This window comes from Nelusetta ayraudi, unplaced genomic scaffold (assembly GCF_046127955.1).
Source record: "Nelusetta ayraudi isolate G7.1 ecotype Tasmania unplaced genomic scaffold, CSIRO-AGI_Nayr_v1 ptg000021l, whole genome shotgun sequence".
Taxonomy (NCBI): Eukaryota; Metazoa; Chordata; class Actinopteri; order Tetraodontiformes; family Monacanthidae; genus Nelusetta; species Nelusetta ayraudi.
In genome coordinates this window covers 102,913-120,800 of record NW_027466071.1, presented here as the reverse complement: position 1 = coordinate 120,800, position 17,888 = coordinate 102,913, and the positions used below count along the sequence as shown (strand labels likewise).

The following is a 17,888-nucleotide window of genomic DNA, read 5'->3' as shown; positions in this document are numbered from 1 at the left end:
ACTTATCAAGTTAGAGGGGTGACGTGGACTGGAACAGACAGCGAGGCAGACAGACGGAAGTGGAGGGATGAGCGTCAAATGAGGCTGGGGGAAAAAAAAAAAAAAAAAAAGCAGGGGAGCCTCGACGGTGCCGGGCTTTTTGCCGTGGGGGTGAGAGAGGGCTGGCGGCGCTCGGGGAGGAGAGAGGGACTGAGTGAAGGGTGTGTGTGATGGGGTGATGGAGGGCGGGGTGGGGGGTCGGAGGAACGTGGCGGCCTGTCCTTGTGCCTCCCCCGCTCTCCTCTCCTCCCCTCAGCCTGTTTCTGGCTCATTACCCCCTCCACCGGCAGACCTCTCCCTGGGCGACAGTGAAAAGAACTGTCCTCTCTCACTCTTACCGACAGCCGCAGCCTGAGCGCTGCCCTGCCCTCCTGATATTAATCAACACACACACGCACACACACACACACACACACACAGGCACAGGCGCGCACTCTCTCGCATGCGCGCCAAAGCTCGTCCGCATCCACACTCCCTGGCGAGCCCCTCTTGATGGACGTGCTGGTGGGCAGCCGTCTCCTCCTCTGGCCTCCACTTGCAAATTAGACGTCCAGGCCCTGTGAGCAGTGGGCGAGGGACAGGATATTAGAAAAGTTTTATTGGGCGGAAACTTTGTTTTCATTGCGCTGGCTGGTGCGACTGACGGTCTGAAGGCCGAGGACGCGCTCGGTAGCTCCCGCACAGTTAAATACTGGAAGAATGAAAACAAGAGCTGGACATTTTAGAGACGGAAATCTTGGTTAAACATCTGTGAACATCTCTTCTCTCTCTTCTGTTCTCAATTTCCACTTCAGTCACAATATTTTATTCAGGAAATTTTGATTTTATTCCCCCGAATTTTGACTAAACAGAGTTGAATTTCAAGAGATCCAGCCAGACGGCTCCCTATTCGTCTTGACTTTCTCATACATGTTTTTGCGGGCCTGTCTTTGGTGATGGCCAATCAGTCTCTTTCTCTTTTTTCGGTCTATGTTAAAAATAGCGAGTACCAACGTCTTGCTTTTGTCGCAGATATAGCAGGTTTAGACTGAAGGCGAGTTGCTCGATTCAAAGGTAGATAGATGGATAGATGTGTGTGAGTAGGCAAGTAGTATACACAGTATGTACACTACCAGTGAAAGGTTTGGACACACCTGTTTCTTCTTTATCTTTCCACACTATAGATAGATAGTGAAGACATCATATAAATATGTCATGTTATTATATATATTTTATATTAAAGGTGGCTATTCTAGATCATCAGAAATATAAAACTTGTTTGAGTTATTTCACAGTTTTTCTGTTTAGTACATATTCCATATGTGTTTATTCATAGTTTTGATGCCTTGAGTGACAATCTGCAATGTGAATAGTCGTGAAAATGACAGAAAACCCATTAAATCAGAAGTATGTCTCCAAGCGTTTGACTGGTAGTGATGGATGGATATATAGACAGATATTTTTTTATAGAAATGTCTCTCCGTCTGAGTCCTGAAGCTGGTGGAGCCGGCCGACCACTGTGCCGCACTTGTTCCACGCTGTCATCTTGTGCCTGAAGACATCCCAGGGTGCGCAGCCCTCCCCCTCCCCTGCCCCTTCCCCCTTCCCCCGCCCCCGCCCCCACCCCCCCCCGCTCTCTGCCCTCTCTCGAAAACCTGCGCCCGCTGACAGTCAGCCAGGTGGGCCCGCACCCAGGGGACGCGGCCGGTGTCACCCGGGCGAAGCCGCCCCCGCGTTCGGCCTTGCGACGAGAGCTGAGACGCCGTCAGCCCGAGAGCAACTTGACGGGGTGGTGAGTGGGTGAGGAGGTGGGGGGGGGGGGGGGGTCGGGGGTTGGAGAGGGAGGAGGAGGTTGGTCGCTGACGGCCGAGCTCGTGTGACATTAGCTGGCCGCCTCCCCTCTCCTCTGGAGGGCGAAGCTCGCGGCCTCAGCTCGGCGCTCGCCAGTGTCCGGCTGACACGCTGCCTGGCAGGGAGTCAGAATGTGAAGCGCCTGCATTATTCACGTCCTACCTTGTGACATTGTTGGCTGAGCGGCGAGGAAGCTGCAGCGGTCCCCCCCCCACCCCCACCCTCCCTTGATGATGCCTATTAAACATTGTTGCACATTCCACATTATTGCATATTCTGCCATAGTTGCATCATATTAAAACAATGCCCAGCTAGTGTGTCGCCCCCCCCAACGGCTTGATAATGCTAATAGCTTAGCCTGTGCCGTCGCCGTGCTGTCTCCCTGGTGTTCCCCCCACCCGCTCTGATGAGAGCAGCTGGACACTGGGGAGTCGTCGGCTCCTCTCCCAGGCAGACTATGCAATTTAAACCTGCCTCGGGCATGTAGATATAACTCCCCGGCGAGATGGCTGAAAATTAATGGAAATTGTTTTAGAGGAATCATTATTAACATTCTCCTTTGGATGCCCTTTTGTCATATCAGCCCCCGTCGCCGCTCCCGTTTTACTCCCCGGCTAATTTATGCAGCCTTTGACATTCCTGTTGGTGCGCGGCTGTGCCGGGAGATGCGAATAATCAGCCTAATAATTAGTAATTGCCTTGTCACTTCAGCGGGCGTAGATTTTTGGCATAAAAAATATCAATCATGCATTTATAATCTTATTCAGCACTTGTTTCCCCGTCCTCACTCTCCTGCTATTGTGTCTGTCTTAAAGGCATCCATTGTTTTACGGCTAAAAGATTTTCTCACCTTGAAGAAAACCGGAGAGAAAATGGAGTCGGTAATGTGTTGGGTTTTTGCAGGATAATTAGGGCTACATTTTTTTATTATTATTTTTTTTTTTCAAAAATGTGAAACGCAATTTTTCTTCCTAATAATAGGGATCATGATTGTCAAGGACAATTCCGAAAAACTCTTTCACAACAAAAAATGTTTTTGTTCTAAGTTACTCAAAACAAAAACAAAAAAAAAATTACCCAATAATAGGTACAATCGAGTTAGTATTCCTGCAATAGTGGTATTGTGATGTCTTATTAATTTGACATCATTTAACTGACACGATCAACAGACATCAATTTCATGTCTGTTGCCTGGAAAAACTTGTTGGAACGCCAACCTATACACAACACTATGAGACAATGCTAGATAGGTTTGCTCAGAATGACTCCTCGTCAATAATTGAGTTTGAATCCAAAATTATTCATCCCACTGGAATGTGCGTGTTTATCCTTTATTCTTGCATCATTACCCCTGGAATCTTCCGTCAGATGGCCCATCTTGGGCTCAAAGTGGCAGTTAGTGAGTTTACATAAAACATTGGAAGGCATATTTTGAAGACCACTGGATTAGAAAATTCAAAATTCAAAAAAATTGTTTCTCAAATGTTAGTACATGGGCTTTTGGTGTTTTTTTTTTTACCCTTTTCAAGTCAGAGCTAATGAGCAAAATGTTGAATGGAAATAGGTTCAGTGAATTACCTCTAATATAGAGAGCATTCAACTTGTGATGGATAAGCTGCATTATGTTTATTTTATTTTTTGTCTTGGTCTTAGCGTGGCAAGTGGTTTGGCTACATTTTAGATTGCTGCGCTGTTTCACTCGGACTCCCTCTCCCGAGCTTGCCAGTGAACTACGGTGGCCTGCGCACTCATCCTGGATACCTTGTCCAGCTTCTTCTCTGTTGGTTTATTTGAGAACACAAACGTTCACCAGTGAAACGCACTGTCAGACGACCTGGTTTGTCCACCCTGGGCTTCCTTAGTAATATGGCAGTGCAAGATGGCAGCTAGCTGGGAGTGAGACCCTTGCTCTATGTATATTCTTATATACTAATAAGATTCATTCTATGGGCAGGGCACACCAAACCACACCATGGGAACACTGTACGCACATTTTCAGGTAAACCTCGGGAAAGTATTGCTTAGAATTTGCTTGACATGATATAGAATCTCAAGAAACCGACGGGACATCGGGTATGACATGTTCCCCTTCAAGTAGTTCTCTGTCAGACTGTATGTTATGCGTGTTTATAATGCGGTGGAGATATTTGTTTAGGCATATTGCACAGCTCCACCGCGGGGCTTGGAACCCCTTGTGCCCTCCACAGCGGATAAGGTATTACATTTCCCCCCTCTCCGCACCACTTCATTTTGCGAGTGGAGGAGGCCCCCGTTTTGGTTGAGTGTTACATATACTCGTCTCTGTAACCAGGAAATCCCATTCCCTCACACATACGACTCAATTTCACACCCAGGCTGGATTAAGAGCAGTCATCACTCCAGGCCTGTGTGGGGAGAAAGGGTAAATATCAGCCTTGTTCCCGGCGCAGGGAAATCCGCTATTTAAATGGGGAGTATTATAACTGACATTTTCCAGTTCATTATGCAGCCCCTGACCTTCACCGTGTACGACTTGGCTACTTCGCCGGCAAAAGGCGAGGCCTGTTTCTCCCTAATGGGAGATGTTTGACCTTGTCAGAAACTAAGGGGAGGTCAGGGATGAAGGAGGCTGTAATCGGCCCCAGAGAGACGGGACACAGCCGAGGAACACCTCCGACCGTGATTAAGAATACCGTAACACCCTAAACAGCTGCTCGGCTGACGGAATCAGATTTGTAGGGACAATTTTTTTTTTTGTTGTTGATGGAAGTAAGAAGTAAGAAGAAAAAAATCTTGTTTGCCATTCAGAGAAGCGATGATTCCCGTGATACGCAATGTGCATTTGAGACATTCCGGGATAATCTATAGCCGTCGAACGTGTACTACATCATCTGGTCTTCAGATTTGTGTTCGTCTCTGCTTGTGGCCAAACTGCTGAAGCTTATCACAGATGGATTTAGCTAATCTCCAACTGGCTCTTTGCCTTCGTGTCCAACTGTACTTTAAAGACCGCTCAGGATCCCAGATAAATCCATCGCACTCAGTCACCAAACGTAATAGAAAGTAATCATATCAGGAGTCTTTCACGGATTAGGCTGTTTTGAATGTGACTTATAATCTCTTCCAATTGTGTGAACTACAATGATGTGCACTGGGCGCTCGGCAGAGATAATCTTATTACCCAGTTGGCTTTTGTTTTCTGCTGCCGTGCTTTTATTCTTTATTAAAACATTTTGCTGCATTAAACATGCTAATTTAGGGCCGGGCATAATTGGGGTCTCGCTTTTAAAAAACCTCTCCCCTGTTTGGTAGAAGATTAGGAATTTCATCTGCAGGATTATGTATTGAGTACAGCGGGGCCCATGGAATAGTCTTGCTTTCCATTATGTATAAAGCCACTCAAGCTTATTAATTGAAAGGAAAATGTTTTATTCAACACAAAAGAGCTTTGTGGCACGACAAAAAAAAGTCCAGATCGCAGATATTCCAATTGATTGGCGCCGTCAGCTGATTCTCTCTCGAACCGGCGAGGTTTGGGGGGGGGGATAAAAAAGTCACCTGGGTGAAAACCTTTCAAAACAGCCCCGCAATCTGATTCAACGCAATTTCCAGGACATCCGTTTGTCGGGGATGCGACGGTAAAGCCGTCAAATCCTCTGCACTCCTGTAATCGGAGATTGAACAACAGCAAACCCCGGCCTGTCGGACGGCAGGGAGGGGAGGGGGGGGGAGAAAAAAACCATGAGGCAGATAAAAACCCGGCGAACCGGCGCGGGAATCCTCATTGATCATTTGTGGCTTTTCATGCTGCTCAGATGTGGAGAGATCAGAGCTTCAATCTCTCCCGTGAAAAACGATGTCTCAAAATGTGAAAACCGCTCCCATATCTGCGGGTGGGGGATGTCAAAGAAAGTGCAAAGAGAATATCCCGGTGTGTCAGTGCCCCCACCAACCCACCCGCCTGTCTCCACCCGTCTCCGCCGCTGCCCCCCGCCGCCCCCCCCACCGTTCACCTTGGGGTCTAATAAGTGATCACACGGAAAATGGGGATTCTTTCCGCCATTATGGTAAGCAACTTTTTGATTTCTTGTCAAAACATATTTAAAATTTGAAGAGCGCCGCCGCTCCTGTGGCGCGACGCTCCCTCCGTGGGGGCTTGTCAGTCGGGGGGGGGGGGGTGTCAGGCCTCCCCCACAACAACCCCCTCCTACCACCCCACAAATACGTCAGGCTCCCCTTTCATTTCCGCGACTGACGCGGTAAGTGTGATGCCACAAAGAGGCTCCGCTTTAATTGTTTGGACAGATCACTCGGGGGGGGGGGGTTTGACGGAATAGACGCGGCCTAATGTCTCTCCTCTTCCAACCGCGCCGTATTGATCCCAATGAGCCGTTAACCACCCGGACTCGATCTGGAGCTAAAGGCCAGCCGCGTCCGCGTGCGGCTGTTGTTGGCCAGAATTAGGTTACGGCCGCTGCGCGAACATGCCCCGAAATGTGCTCGTTGATTGGCCGCCGTTTCATTAAATCAAATCGTGACCGTCGCTCAATTTTTATCGTATGAGGCGCGGCGGCGGAGGTGGCGGCGGTGGGTAGCTTAGCAGCAAACACTGATCCATAAGCAGCGGTCAGCTGCGTGTGCAATAACCTTAATAAATGAGATGATCGGCCACTTAAGCCGTGCTGCGTGGGCACTTTGTGGAACAGGAGTGGTGTACTTGAACACAGCCCAGTGAGCGGGGAGAAATCACCTGTCGATGGCCCATAATGCAGTAGGAGGGTTTCCCCCCCCCCCCCCCCCCCCAGCTTTGTGGGGAGCCATGACACAAGTGTTGTATAGGACAACGGATGGATCGTTTTGTTGGAAATTCAAAGTTTTACCGCTGGCATTTACTGCTCGCTACTCTGTTCAGAGGCTCAAAGCTCAAAGACAGAAACATCCCAACCCAACCCAGTGCCAATTAGGGCTGCAACTAACCATTATTTCTGTTGTCGACTAATCTATCGTTTGTTTGGTTTTTTTTTTTGTTTTTTTTTTCAATTTGTCGATTAGTCACTATTGGTTTCTTTATTTTCACCGCCTGTTTTGGACTTCTGTAACTCTCAGACACACACAGATGCTTGGAGTTCACATGAGTGCAACTCTGGAGAATGATTTTTAAATTTGTTGTAAATCCAACAAATTTGGACTCAGGGTTCCAAACACAGTGGATTTAATGTTAGAATAAATGAATGCCACCATTTCACATCTGAAATAAACCAATAAGCACCCACAACTGCGCAAGTTTTCTCTGAACTTTTAATGCAGTGCCACTATGTTGACGTTGCGCCGTGAGCTACTGACCAGGTGACGGACGATATGGCGATGACGCACGGAGGAAAAAAAAAATTCTAATAAATAAATAAAAATTGAAATGGTGCCTCCTTGCTGCTCGCTCCAGCTCCCTTTTACCCTTCAACACAACAGCCACAAATTACCCACTTTACTCGCAATATAATATCAGGGCTGATCACTGGTGTCCATAATTAGAGTCTTAGTGTCATCTAGCCTCCTTTAACTCGAACAATAGCGGCTTTGCAACAAGACCACTTTAAGAAATAACATGTTGAGGACACTTGACTTCTTTTTTCTTTCTCCTTTCCCCTTTTGAAGAAATGGTGAAATGCATTCGCTGCCATTACCGGCGGCCTTGAATGGCTGTCGATAAAGGCAGGCTGTGAAATCATCTCTCGCAACACGCGCGAAGAATCATGGGCTGCGCGTTTCTGCGTGCGTGCGCGCGCGCGCGCGCGCGTGTGTGTGCGTGCTCAGAGGGTGACAGCGCCTACGTCGCTGTGACAGAGACACAGATACAAATATGATCGCGCCGCGCGGCCTAGTCGAACTCGTGACGGCGTGAAGATCGCTCGCTGCCGCGTTTTCTCACAGGGAGGGAGAGAGAGAGAGAGAGAGAGAGAGCTCTCTGTGTTCTGAACCCGGGACCCCGTTTGATCTCCGTCGTTTCCCCCCTTGAAGACATCATTGTGTAACACTGTAAGGGGGGGGGGTGGAGCGGATGGATTCACAGCGCGAAGGAAATATCAAGGAAGTTGCTCATAAATATTAGATAAGATCAAAACAGCCGGTTGCTTTTACACCCTGAGCTCCTGGGTCAATCCATCCGCATCACTTTGATTTTTATTTCCCTTTTCTTTTTTTTTTCTCTTACACTCGCGGAGCCCCCCACCCCCCACACCCCCCACTACCATCTCCACAATAGCTAATCCCGGCCGCTAATAAGCTACTAATAAAGCACAAATCTACTGTTTTGTCTCATTTTCTGATCAGCACTTTTCATTATTCATCATTTTCCTGTTTTGATTAGCGCACCTTACGCACAGCGCGCCCAACCTGAAGGGATTAATAGGGAGCATCCTCCCGACTCGTCCTCCTCCTTCTTCCTCCGCAGCTGACACAAATTGGTGAAATATCACTTTGATCATGCCTCCCGAACAACAAACAAAAACACAAACCCAATTAGCCTAATTCCAAATCATTTCAAGTTCCAGCTTTTTTCCCTTTATATGAAAGCCTTGGTTCTTTCTGCCTTTGTTGAGAACAAAGTTGGCTGTTTGTTTTTTGTTTTTCTTCCACTCTCCCTCTGCATATTCTGTGATGGCTGGGCGCCCAGGCTGTTAACATGCATTTTTTTTTTCCCCCCCCCCAGGGTGACATACCCTCAACGGCCACTTGATTAGGTAAAATGTACTCGGTGAACCGCTTGTTCGTGCAGAGAGCTCGTCAGCCAATCACAGGGCAGCAGCAGCAGCAGCATGTGGAAGAAAGACGGTGGGTTTGAGTGAACACGATAGACGTGGCTGTCGCTGCCAGGCTGGCTGGTCTGAGTGTTTGACACGTTACTGACTGATCCACTGGAGGTTTTGCATTGCAACCTTCTCCAGGCTTTACACAGAATGGTCCCATAGAAAGAGAACATCCATAGAAAGGCTGCCGGTTTCAACCAAGGTCTGCTGAGCGCCGTCTTTGAATCAGGCAACACCTCCAGCCTTGAAGCAGCGCGCAGCATTTACACCAGGCCTGGGCAAGCTACGGCCCGGGGGCCATATGCGGCCTGTTAAGCGTTTTAATCCGGCCAGACGAACTTGAAATTATATTCATGAACCTTATTAATGTTGAAGTTTCTCTGCGTTCTCGCATTTTTTGCCACAGTGATGATGATGATGATGATGACGATGATGACGATGATATCCTTTGACATTAAAGCACGTTTTCTGCATAACCTATAATATATTTCCTTCTCCTACAGTGGGTCACCAAAACACTCCATCCATCTGCTCCCGCTCCCATTGTGGCCCACCAGTCAAAAGGTTGCCTACCATTGGTCAATGCACTCACCAGCCCCCTCAGGTGACCAGCACGGCGAGTGTCAATTTCACCCACTTTTTCTAAGAAAAAAAAAAAAAAAAAAAAAGAAGACGAAGAAATCCCTCTCTCCATCCATATTTTATTAAGACATCAGTGTTTTGTTCTTGAGATCCAGTTCATACAGGGCTGGAAACTTCCTCGCCATCAGACCTTTGACCTCCTTACTTTACTTGCTCCACTTCGCCCTGAACGTTTCAGACCTCCCAGATTAGCTGCCGGGTTTTATTTCTATTTTTTTTCCCCCCCCTGTGCCGAAGCTTTTTATCCCGTCTGGGTTGAAATGTTGAAACGGGGGAGACGTAAATGTAACATACCATTAATGTGATTGCTGCAAATTGGTTAAACCGATCACGCCGTCGCCTTTTATTTATTAATTTTAAAGATATAATCGCTGATCAAACAAACGCGCGTTCCTGCTCGGGAGTTTATCAAGTCTGGGCGCAGCGCTCGCCTCCTCTGCCACGAACGCGGCTAATTTGCCGTTAAAGCCGACACGTCGCCTCCACTCCGACGGGAACCTTCTATTTTTTTTTTCCCCCCTTCTTCTTCTCCTCCTCCTCCTCCTCCTCTTCCTCCTCTTCTTCCGAGGGCAGCGAGGCACCACAAGCCAAACGGCGGCATTTGAAGCGTTTTCGCTTCTCCAGCCCCACGAGCCCCACCTCGCCGATGCTAGCGGGATTAGCACGGCGCTGCCTCGCGAGCGCGTCGCCATGACTGCCGGCGAGCCCCCCCTTCATCCCCCCCATTAGGTTTTATACATCAAAGGCAGGCGGGAGAAGTTCTTCACAGGCATTTAAAGTGGGCTCAGTGTGGATCTTGTAAATACCGTCTTTGAATCCGCGCCTCTCGGGGGACACTTCACACACACACACACACACACTGCTCCGAGTCAGAAGGGCTGGGGGAGGGGGTGTTGGGGTTGGGGGGGGGGGGGGGGGGACCAGTGACAGGCGTCAGCGGGAGGGAGGGAGGAGAGAGGGAGGGTGTCTGAGAGCCTGGTCCCCTGTCACAATCTCGATACGATCTGCGGATGAAGACGAAGAACCCCCCCCCCCCACCCCCCCTCCTTACCCCTCCCAACCCACTGCCCACCCCAACCTCCCACCACACCCCCACACCCCCCTCGCTGTAGCCGCTCTCCCTCTCATCCTCCTCCTCCTTCCAACACTTCACATGATGGCTGACAGTAAAAGTGGAGCGTGGCTGTTTGCTGTTTTCTCTCTCCCTCTCTCTCTCTCTCTCTCTCTCTCTCTCTCTCTCTCTCTCCCTCTCCCTCCGTTCCTTCCCCCTCTCCCTCCCTTTGAGTCATGTTTTTCATAACACATAAATAGAGCGCGAGGTGTCCTGGGAATTGCGCGATGCTCCGTCTTCGCTGCGGCGGCGGCGGACACAATCGCATCCGCTCTTCTCAAGTGTCGTTGAAAACATTTTATCCATCACAGCCGTTGGTTGGCGGAGGGGTGAGGGGTGGGGGGTGGGAGGTGGGGTGGGGGGAGGGGGCTCTGGCGACTCGGCGCAAGGAGCGGCGTCGGAGATGTGTTTTGTTCAGAGAAGCACACACGCGCACACACACACACACACACACAGGCCCATCCTTGCCTGGTCTTGCAGGCTGATCAATGCAAATGCTGTTATTTATCCAAGCCTGAAATGAAAAGACTATGGATCAATTTGATGCACTTCCATAGGGTGAGCTCGCTCACAATGGCTGGCTTTTCTTCTTCCTCTCCTCCTCCTCTCCTCCTCTCCTCTGTCCGGCCATTAATCTTGCACCCCACCCGCCCACCCGTCAACATCACAGATGCAAAACACACAGCCACGCCGTCTCTCACGTACACAAGTCGGCCATCCAGCCGCTCTCTCGCTCTCTCTCTCTCTCTCTCTCTCTCTTCGCTCTCCTCCCCTTTTCCATGCACGCTCTCCTTCTCCTTCCCTTTCAAACACACCCACAGAGTGACACTGGGGCTGTATCCATCTGAGCGCCGCGTGTGTGCATGCGTGTGTGTGTGTGTGTGTGTGTGCGTGTGTGTGCATAAATGTGTGCGTGCATGCCGTGTGTGCGTGTGTGTGTGTTTTGGGCTGACCCACTTTCTGTGCTCGGCCAGGCTTGATGCTGCTGCTGCTGTCTGCTGCTGTCTGCTGTGCCGTGCTGTTAAGGGGGAGATCCCTGCAGACTCCCCTCGCAACAGACTCCAGCTCTCTTCCTGACAGACACTCACCGTGGCATGTTATCCCCCTGCGGATAGGAGACCTCTGCCAGCGTGCATGCGCGCGTGTGTGTGTGTGTGCAGAAGAGAGAGAGAGAGAGAGAGAGAGAGAGAGAGAGAGACTTTCACTTGCGCCTTCATGCAGATGCACCGGCAGAAACACCCGCTTGGAAAACAGTGCGTGCGACGGCGGTGCGTTTTGCAACTAACAACCATCCCGACGAGCACGTATGCAAAGCACACACACACGCACGCGCGCACGCACACACACACACACACACACACACACTCACACACACTAGCGTCCCCAGATCTGTATATTTTTAATTCACCCCCTCCCTCCCTCCCTCTCTCCCTCCCTCCCTCCGGCTCCTCCTCCTCCTCCTCCTCCCCTCTTCCTCGTGTTTGTCTGGAGTTATTGTTTCAATCTTGCTGCATCAGGGGGCCCCTGAAGGTTATAAATTAAACATAAATGTAAATGCGCTGAGCCATTGCCCCTCCTCCCTCCTCCCTTCTTCTTCTTGCACACGCACACACGCACACACGCGCGCGCGCGCGCACGCACGCCATCGCCCGCCATTCAAACAGATCAGTGTGTCTGCAAATTAATAGGAGAACAGTGGGCTTTTTTTAATGAGCGAGGGAGGGGAATTAGAGTTGCGGGGAGACGGCGGCGGCGGCGGCGGCGGCGGTGCGCACGAGCCCAGAGCTGCAGCCGAGGCAACGGCTTGAAGAAGGAGGGAGTGGGATGGGTGAGGAGTTGGGGGGGTGGGAGTGGGGGGGTGCGCCATCATAGAATATGCTAATGCTCCAGGTCCCCCCTTCACTCCATCCCTCCCCCCCTCCCTCCACACACACACGCACACACACACACACACACACACACACACACACACACACACACACACACACACACGCTGTCAGCAGCCTCAGCGTTGCTCCAGATGAGATCAGAGCTGAGGCTTTGATCTGGGACACTGATGGGGAGCCGGAGAGCAGGAAGGCTGTGGAAGGAGGCTCCCTCTAATCAGGCGAAGGTGCGCAAAGCAAGCCCCAAACTCCGCCATACTCTTCATCGTCGCCCCTTTCTGTCTTTTAATAATGGCAGTAGTTTTGTCTTCACGTACGCACGGAGAGAAAAAAAAAACAAAAAAACATCGGCAGCTACGCACTGGCTGTCACACCCCCCACCCCTCACACACACACACACACACACACACACATGCAGGATGTAAATGCGACGTCTTCTCGGGGCGTCCTAAAGATAAACAGCCATCTGCTCCTGTTGATGCTATAGGCTGGGCCTCCGCCACGCCGAGCGCTTGCGAGACTTTGTAGTCGGACCATAACAGCATTATGGCTTTTATTCTCTGCCATATGGGCCCATAAAGGCAAATGGCTGGGAAAGGTTTCGAGGGGTTGTCGCTGGCTTTTCTTTTTTTTTTTTTATTTGTCTCCAGCGAACAGGCTCCGCTGTGGACGAGTGGGATTGAGCCTCGCGCTGATGCACAGTGCACCTGTGTACATTATTTTTCATTTGGAAGCGGGAGGGCATGTATCATCAAGGTCCAGTGTGTAATATTTGGTGTGAATTACGATTTTTACGAATTTACATTGGTAAAAGCTAAACACACGGCCCATAAGTACATGAATAAAAGCGTATATTCGCAGTAAAAGTCATTTGGTTTTTCTACCCTTAGTACGGTTCTCATATATATAAGAATATACATAAAGCAATAAGGGTCTTGCTCCCAGTTAGCTGCCATCTTGCGCCGCAATTTTTTTTCAGGAAGCGGCCTGACAGTAAAGTAAATGCGAAACACGCCGTCAGGCTGTCAGGCCTTCAAAATTGAACACTGCGCCTTCAATATTTTAAACCAAATGTTCTACCAAATGGTTGAAACGGTAGATTGCCCACAAAGTTGGCATTGATTCTTCTGACGTCCAACTCGAACTCGCGTCCTTCTCCCACCAGCTGCAGTCAGTGTTTGTGGGCTGCTGGAGATGCGAGTGGCCACAGTGTGACCACCTCCTTGAAGGTGTGCCAGCTAGTTATGTAAATCCAGCCAAGGCAAAGAGAAGGTTCATCATTGCCACCACATCAGCAGAGGGCCTCAGTCACACTCACGCCTGCAAGCAGTGACGTGCGGTGAGGGTCATGGCCGGTGAGGCACTGCTTCATCACAATCACATTTACAAACTTATGAACCCTGCATCAAGTATCTTATTCACCATTTGACTGTCAGCAGTTAATGGGTCATGTTTTAAAAACCTACCAGCTTTCTTCACACATACAGACTGTAGCAGACAAAAAAAAAAAAGCACATTTGATTAAAAAAAAAAATATATTATGGCCTTAACTTTAGTTATAAATGAAGTCCATGCGCCGCTCCTTCTGAACAAAAGCATTGCTAACTTGATGATAGAAGTCGTCCTTGCCGTCCTTCAGTTTTAAAAGTCTTTTTGTCTCAGTGGAGATCACTGCCAGGGAAGAAAATCGTCCTTGTTCAGTCCTGTTCCGACTGTACGCCTCGAGTCTCTTCGGTGCTGAGGATGACCGCTCCACTGATGCTGTAGTAGCTGGACCAGTTAGCACTGGCTGGAGCAACTTTGTCACTGATTGTCTTCTGCAGCCGAATTGCAAGGAAAAAAAAGAATTGCAGGCATCACGAGAGAACCGACACAGAAAGGTCCCAGATTGGAATTGAACCCACAACCCTCTGCCTGTGATCGTCATCCCTTTATCGAAATGCTGATCATTCACAAGTGGCTATACACTGACTTTGTGAAATGCACATTTTGAAAGGTTTCAACCTGGGCCTCATTCAACCTGGGCCACAGCGCTACTACAAGCTCTGGCTTGTAGTAGCGCTGTATCTCCACCAGGGGTCTTCCCATTGTCATGGACTTGACTTCGTGGGAATCGTGCCGCTGACGGTGAGCCGAGGATGTATACGAGGCGGAGTGAACTGCGCAACCTTGAGCCACCACGGCGCAACTTAAATCGACAGCCGGGGCCTCTGACTCGGACATATCGATAATCATTTTGGTCGACAACATCTTCTTAGCAGCGGCGGCAGCAGCAGCAGCGGCAGCAGCAGCAGCAGCAGCATCTCGCTTGTCATCGGCGTCGTCACATTTATTCCCACCGCCTTCCACTTTCATTATCACGGCCGTCCTCAGCCCCAGCCACTCTCTCATCCCCAAATCCTTCTCTTCCCACCACCACCGGCAGCAGCAGCAGCAGCAGCAGCGGCCCCTCTCCCCCTCCCCTCCCCTCCGCCCCTCTTTCATCCGCAGCTCCCTCTGTTGATCAAATGCATCTGATCTCATCAAAGCGCACCCTCTGCTCATTCAAGTCCCAACAGACACCCCGGCTTCTTCTTCCTCTCCTTTTTAAACTAAGCACGGCTTTTTGCATTCCTGTTTGAATACCGCTGATGGGATGCTATATCTTCTTGTAGACTTTGTGTTTTTTTTTTTTTTTTTTGTGTGTGTGTGTGTGTGTGTGTGTGTGTGTGTGTGTGTGTGTGTGTGTGTGTGTGTGTCTGTGTGTGTGTGTGTGTGCGCGTGTGGTCCTACACCCTGCAAACACCCTGCACTCTTCAAACGAACGATCACGATCGTTTCAGAGGTTCTTCTCCGGCTGCAGGACATTAAAGAATCTAGGTTTTATTCTTCTTATTATTTTTATTTTTATTTTTTTTTTTCCATTAGCAGGCCACTAATGCATATTTCCCTGTAATATTAGGCTCCTACTGGCACTTTGATGGGGGATTGTAGTGCAACGTATACAATCTAATCACTCGCTGTGTCGTGATTAAAAATGCATCAGGCCTCTAGAACGCCGCGGAACACATGTTCGCCACGGCTCGCTGTCAGAAGGGGAGGAACATTAGAGGTGAATGGCAAACGACGGCAATCTGCCGCCGTGGCGCGGCTCAGTGCGGCGTCATAGCTGCCATAAAGTGCGATTACATTCTTATTCCGACGGCGGCAGAACTGGCGCACGGCTTGCGGTTGCGTGTCCGTCTCCTGTCAGAGCTGCAGAGGACTGGCTCGAGCCGAGGGACACGGAGCAGCAGGGGGAGAAGGAAAATCAGACCTGGATAACTGCGCCGGGGCGCGCGCCTTGCGTATATACTGTACCTCGCGCGGCACGCCGAGGACGCACGTCGCCTGTGCGCGTTCTGGACTACGCTCGAGTCGATGCTGAGTCGATGCTCCGGTTTTCCTTTTATTTTTATTTTTTTTCCTTTTCCATTTGAAATACTGACGTTGATTTCGCTCGATCAGACTCCGGGTCTTCATCAAGGGTGTGAGATGCAAATGTTTTAAATGATCTGTGTATTAGATGGAAACGCAAAGGCACACAAATGTGTAATGATGCCATGAAAAACAAGAACACGGTTTAAAAAAAAAAAAAAAAAAAAAAATACCAGTCAACAACAGGAGCGCTGAAGCGCACCGCGCGTAATGGCTCGCTACTCCAGTCCGGATTTTCAATGTGCGGCGCGCCGGAGCCCCGGAGGTGGATAAGCTGGTAGAGCCCGCTCTCTCTAATGCCATGCTGGGCCACAAGGGCTCCGGGAGACGCTGCCGCACACTACCGAGAACCGGGATGGAGGAGAGGCGGAGGGAGGAAGGAGAAAAGTTTCGCTTAAAGCCGAGCAAGGAAACTTTCAACATGAAGCCTCACTGACTCGCCGCCACAACAGCAGCAGCAGCGCTACGAAAGAGCTTGTTTTTTTCCCCTCCTCCTCTTCCTCTTCCTCCTCCTCCTCCTCTCTCTCTCTCCTCTCTCATCGAATATCCTTTTCCTCCACCTCCTTATTTCTTCTCCTTTCTTTTATTATTTCCCCTCCCGTGCGCCAAAGGCTGGTCGGGGCTCGCTGTCACCGCGCGCTGAGATGTGGTAGGGGACCATGGCTGCGCAAGTTGCATCGGCTCCGACCAGAACCAACAACAAAAACAAGAAATTACCCAGCGGCTTGGTTCCGGAGCTCGGTTCGGGGAAATCCGGAGGAGCGGGAGGGACCGTGCAGCGGACTGGACCTATGCTGGGCGCCGCAGATGGGACTCTGAATAATGTAGACCATCACCGTCGAGGCGAGCTCAACATGGTTCATTCAACTTCCACGAGTCGCGGCGGCGCTCCGGACGGACACGACAAGGATGGGAATAACCTCGCCGCCGGCCCGGGCTCCACTCATTCGAGCGCCTCCTCCGTGGAGACGGGATTGATCGCGAACCACAAGCTGAAATGTGCGGGGAGCGGAGATCCCCCTCAGTCCCTGCCGTCTCCGCAGCAGCAGCAGCAGCAGCAGCAGCAGCAGCAGCCTCAGCAGCCACCGCCGCAGTTCGGCCAATTTGCGCCACATCAGCAGCGACAAAGTAACAACGCCGCCAATAATAATAACAACAACAACGGCCAGGGCCCCCGCGGGGACGGCAGAGGGGACCAGCACCACCACGGGGGCAAAGAGAACCTGCTGGGGGGCCAGGGAGAGCCACAGCAGCAGCAGCAGCAGCAGCAGCAGCAGCAGCAGCACATGGCGGGGAAAGGTGAGGGTGACCTCACCTGTAAGCCCGCCGAGAGGATGATGGGTAGCAGGTACGATCACTCCAACTTGGGGCCGGCGGGCAACAACTCCGAGTTCAACAACAACAGCAACTATTACACACCGAGGCCCTGCTACGAGCAACATGGCGGACAGCAACAGCAGGGCGGCGGGATGGGGATCACGCACTCCTCGGCGCACAACAGCCTGGAGAACTCCCAGGAAACTGGCTACCACAACAGCCAGTATAGCCAGTACCCAGCCTACCGGGCTGGCTATGGTGGTGGTGCTGGTGGTGGTGGAGGAGGAGGTGGTGGTGGTGGAGGAGCCTACGGGATGATGGGCCCAGCAGGGTGCCGGCAACCTGGGAACATGCTGATGGGCAACAACTCGTCGGCCAAGTCACCTCTAGGAGCTACCACGGCCGGCTTCCAGAGGTTCCCGGGACAGAGTCACCACCACCACCACCACCATCAGCAGCAGCACCATCAGCAGCAGCAGCAGCAGCAGCAGCAGCACCCTTCAGGGGCTACGCCGACCCTCAACCAGCTGCTGACGTCCCCTAGCCCCATGATGCGGGGTTACGGCGCCGGGTATCAAGACTACTGTGGCTCGACGGCGCAGCAGCAGCAGCAGCAGCAGCAGCAGCAGCAACAAGCCGTCATGGGCCTCGGGAAAGACGCGGGGCCCCAGTACGGAGGCCCCGCGTCTCACGGCTGGGGAGGACAGCAGAGGAACCATCCTCATTCAATCAGTGCCGGGAACGGTGTGCAGGCCCTCGGGAGATCACAGGTGAGCCAGGAAACAAACAAACAAACAAACAAAAAAAACATGTTGAGCTTCACGA

At 50.9% G+C, this 17,888-nt stretch overlaps 1 protein-coding gene across 1 annotated transcript in view; it reads left to right on the top strand.

Moving 5' to 3' along the window:
- The first annotated feature begins 15,168 nt into the window (after positions 1-15,168).
- Positions 15,169-17,888, top strand: part of LOC142889199 (uncharacterized) — a 69,479-nt gene continuing 66,759 nt past the window's right edge. Inside the window, exon 1 of the mRNA XM_076027860.1 lies at positions 15,169-17,833. Coding sequence (XP_075883975.1) covers positions 16,406-17,833 — 1,428 coding nt within the window. The 5' untranslated portion in view covers positions 15,169-16,405. The remainder of the gene's footprint in view (positions 17,834-17,888) is intronic.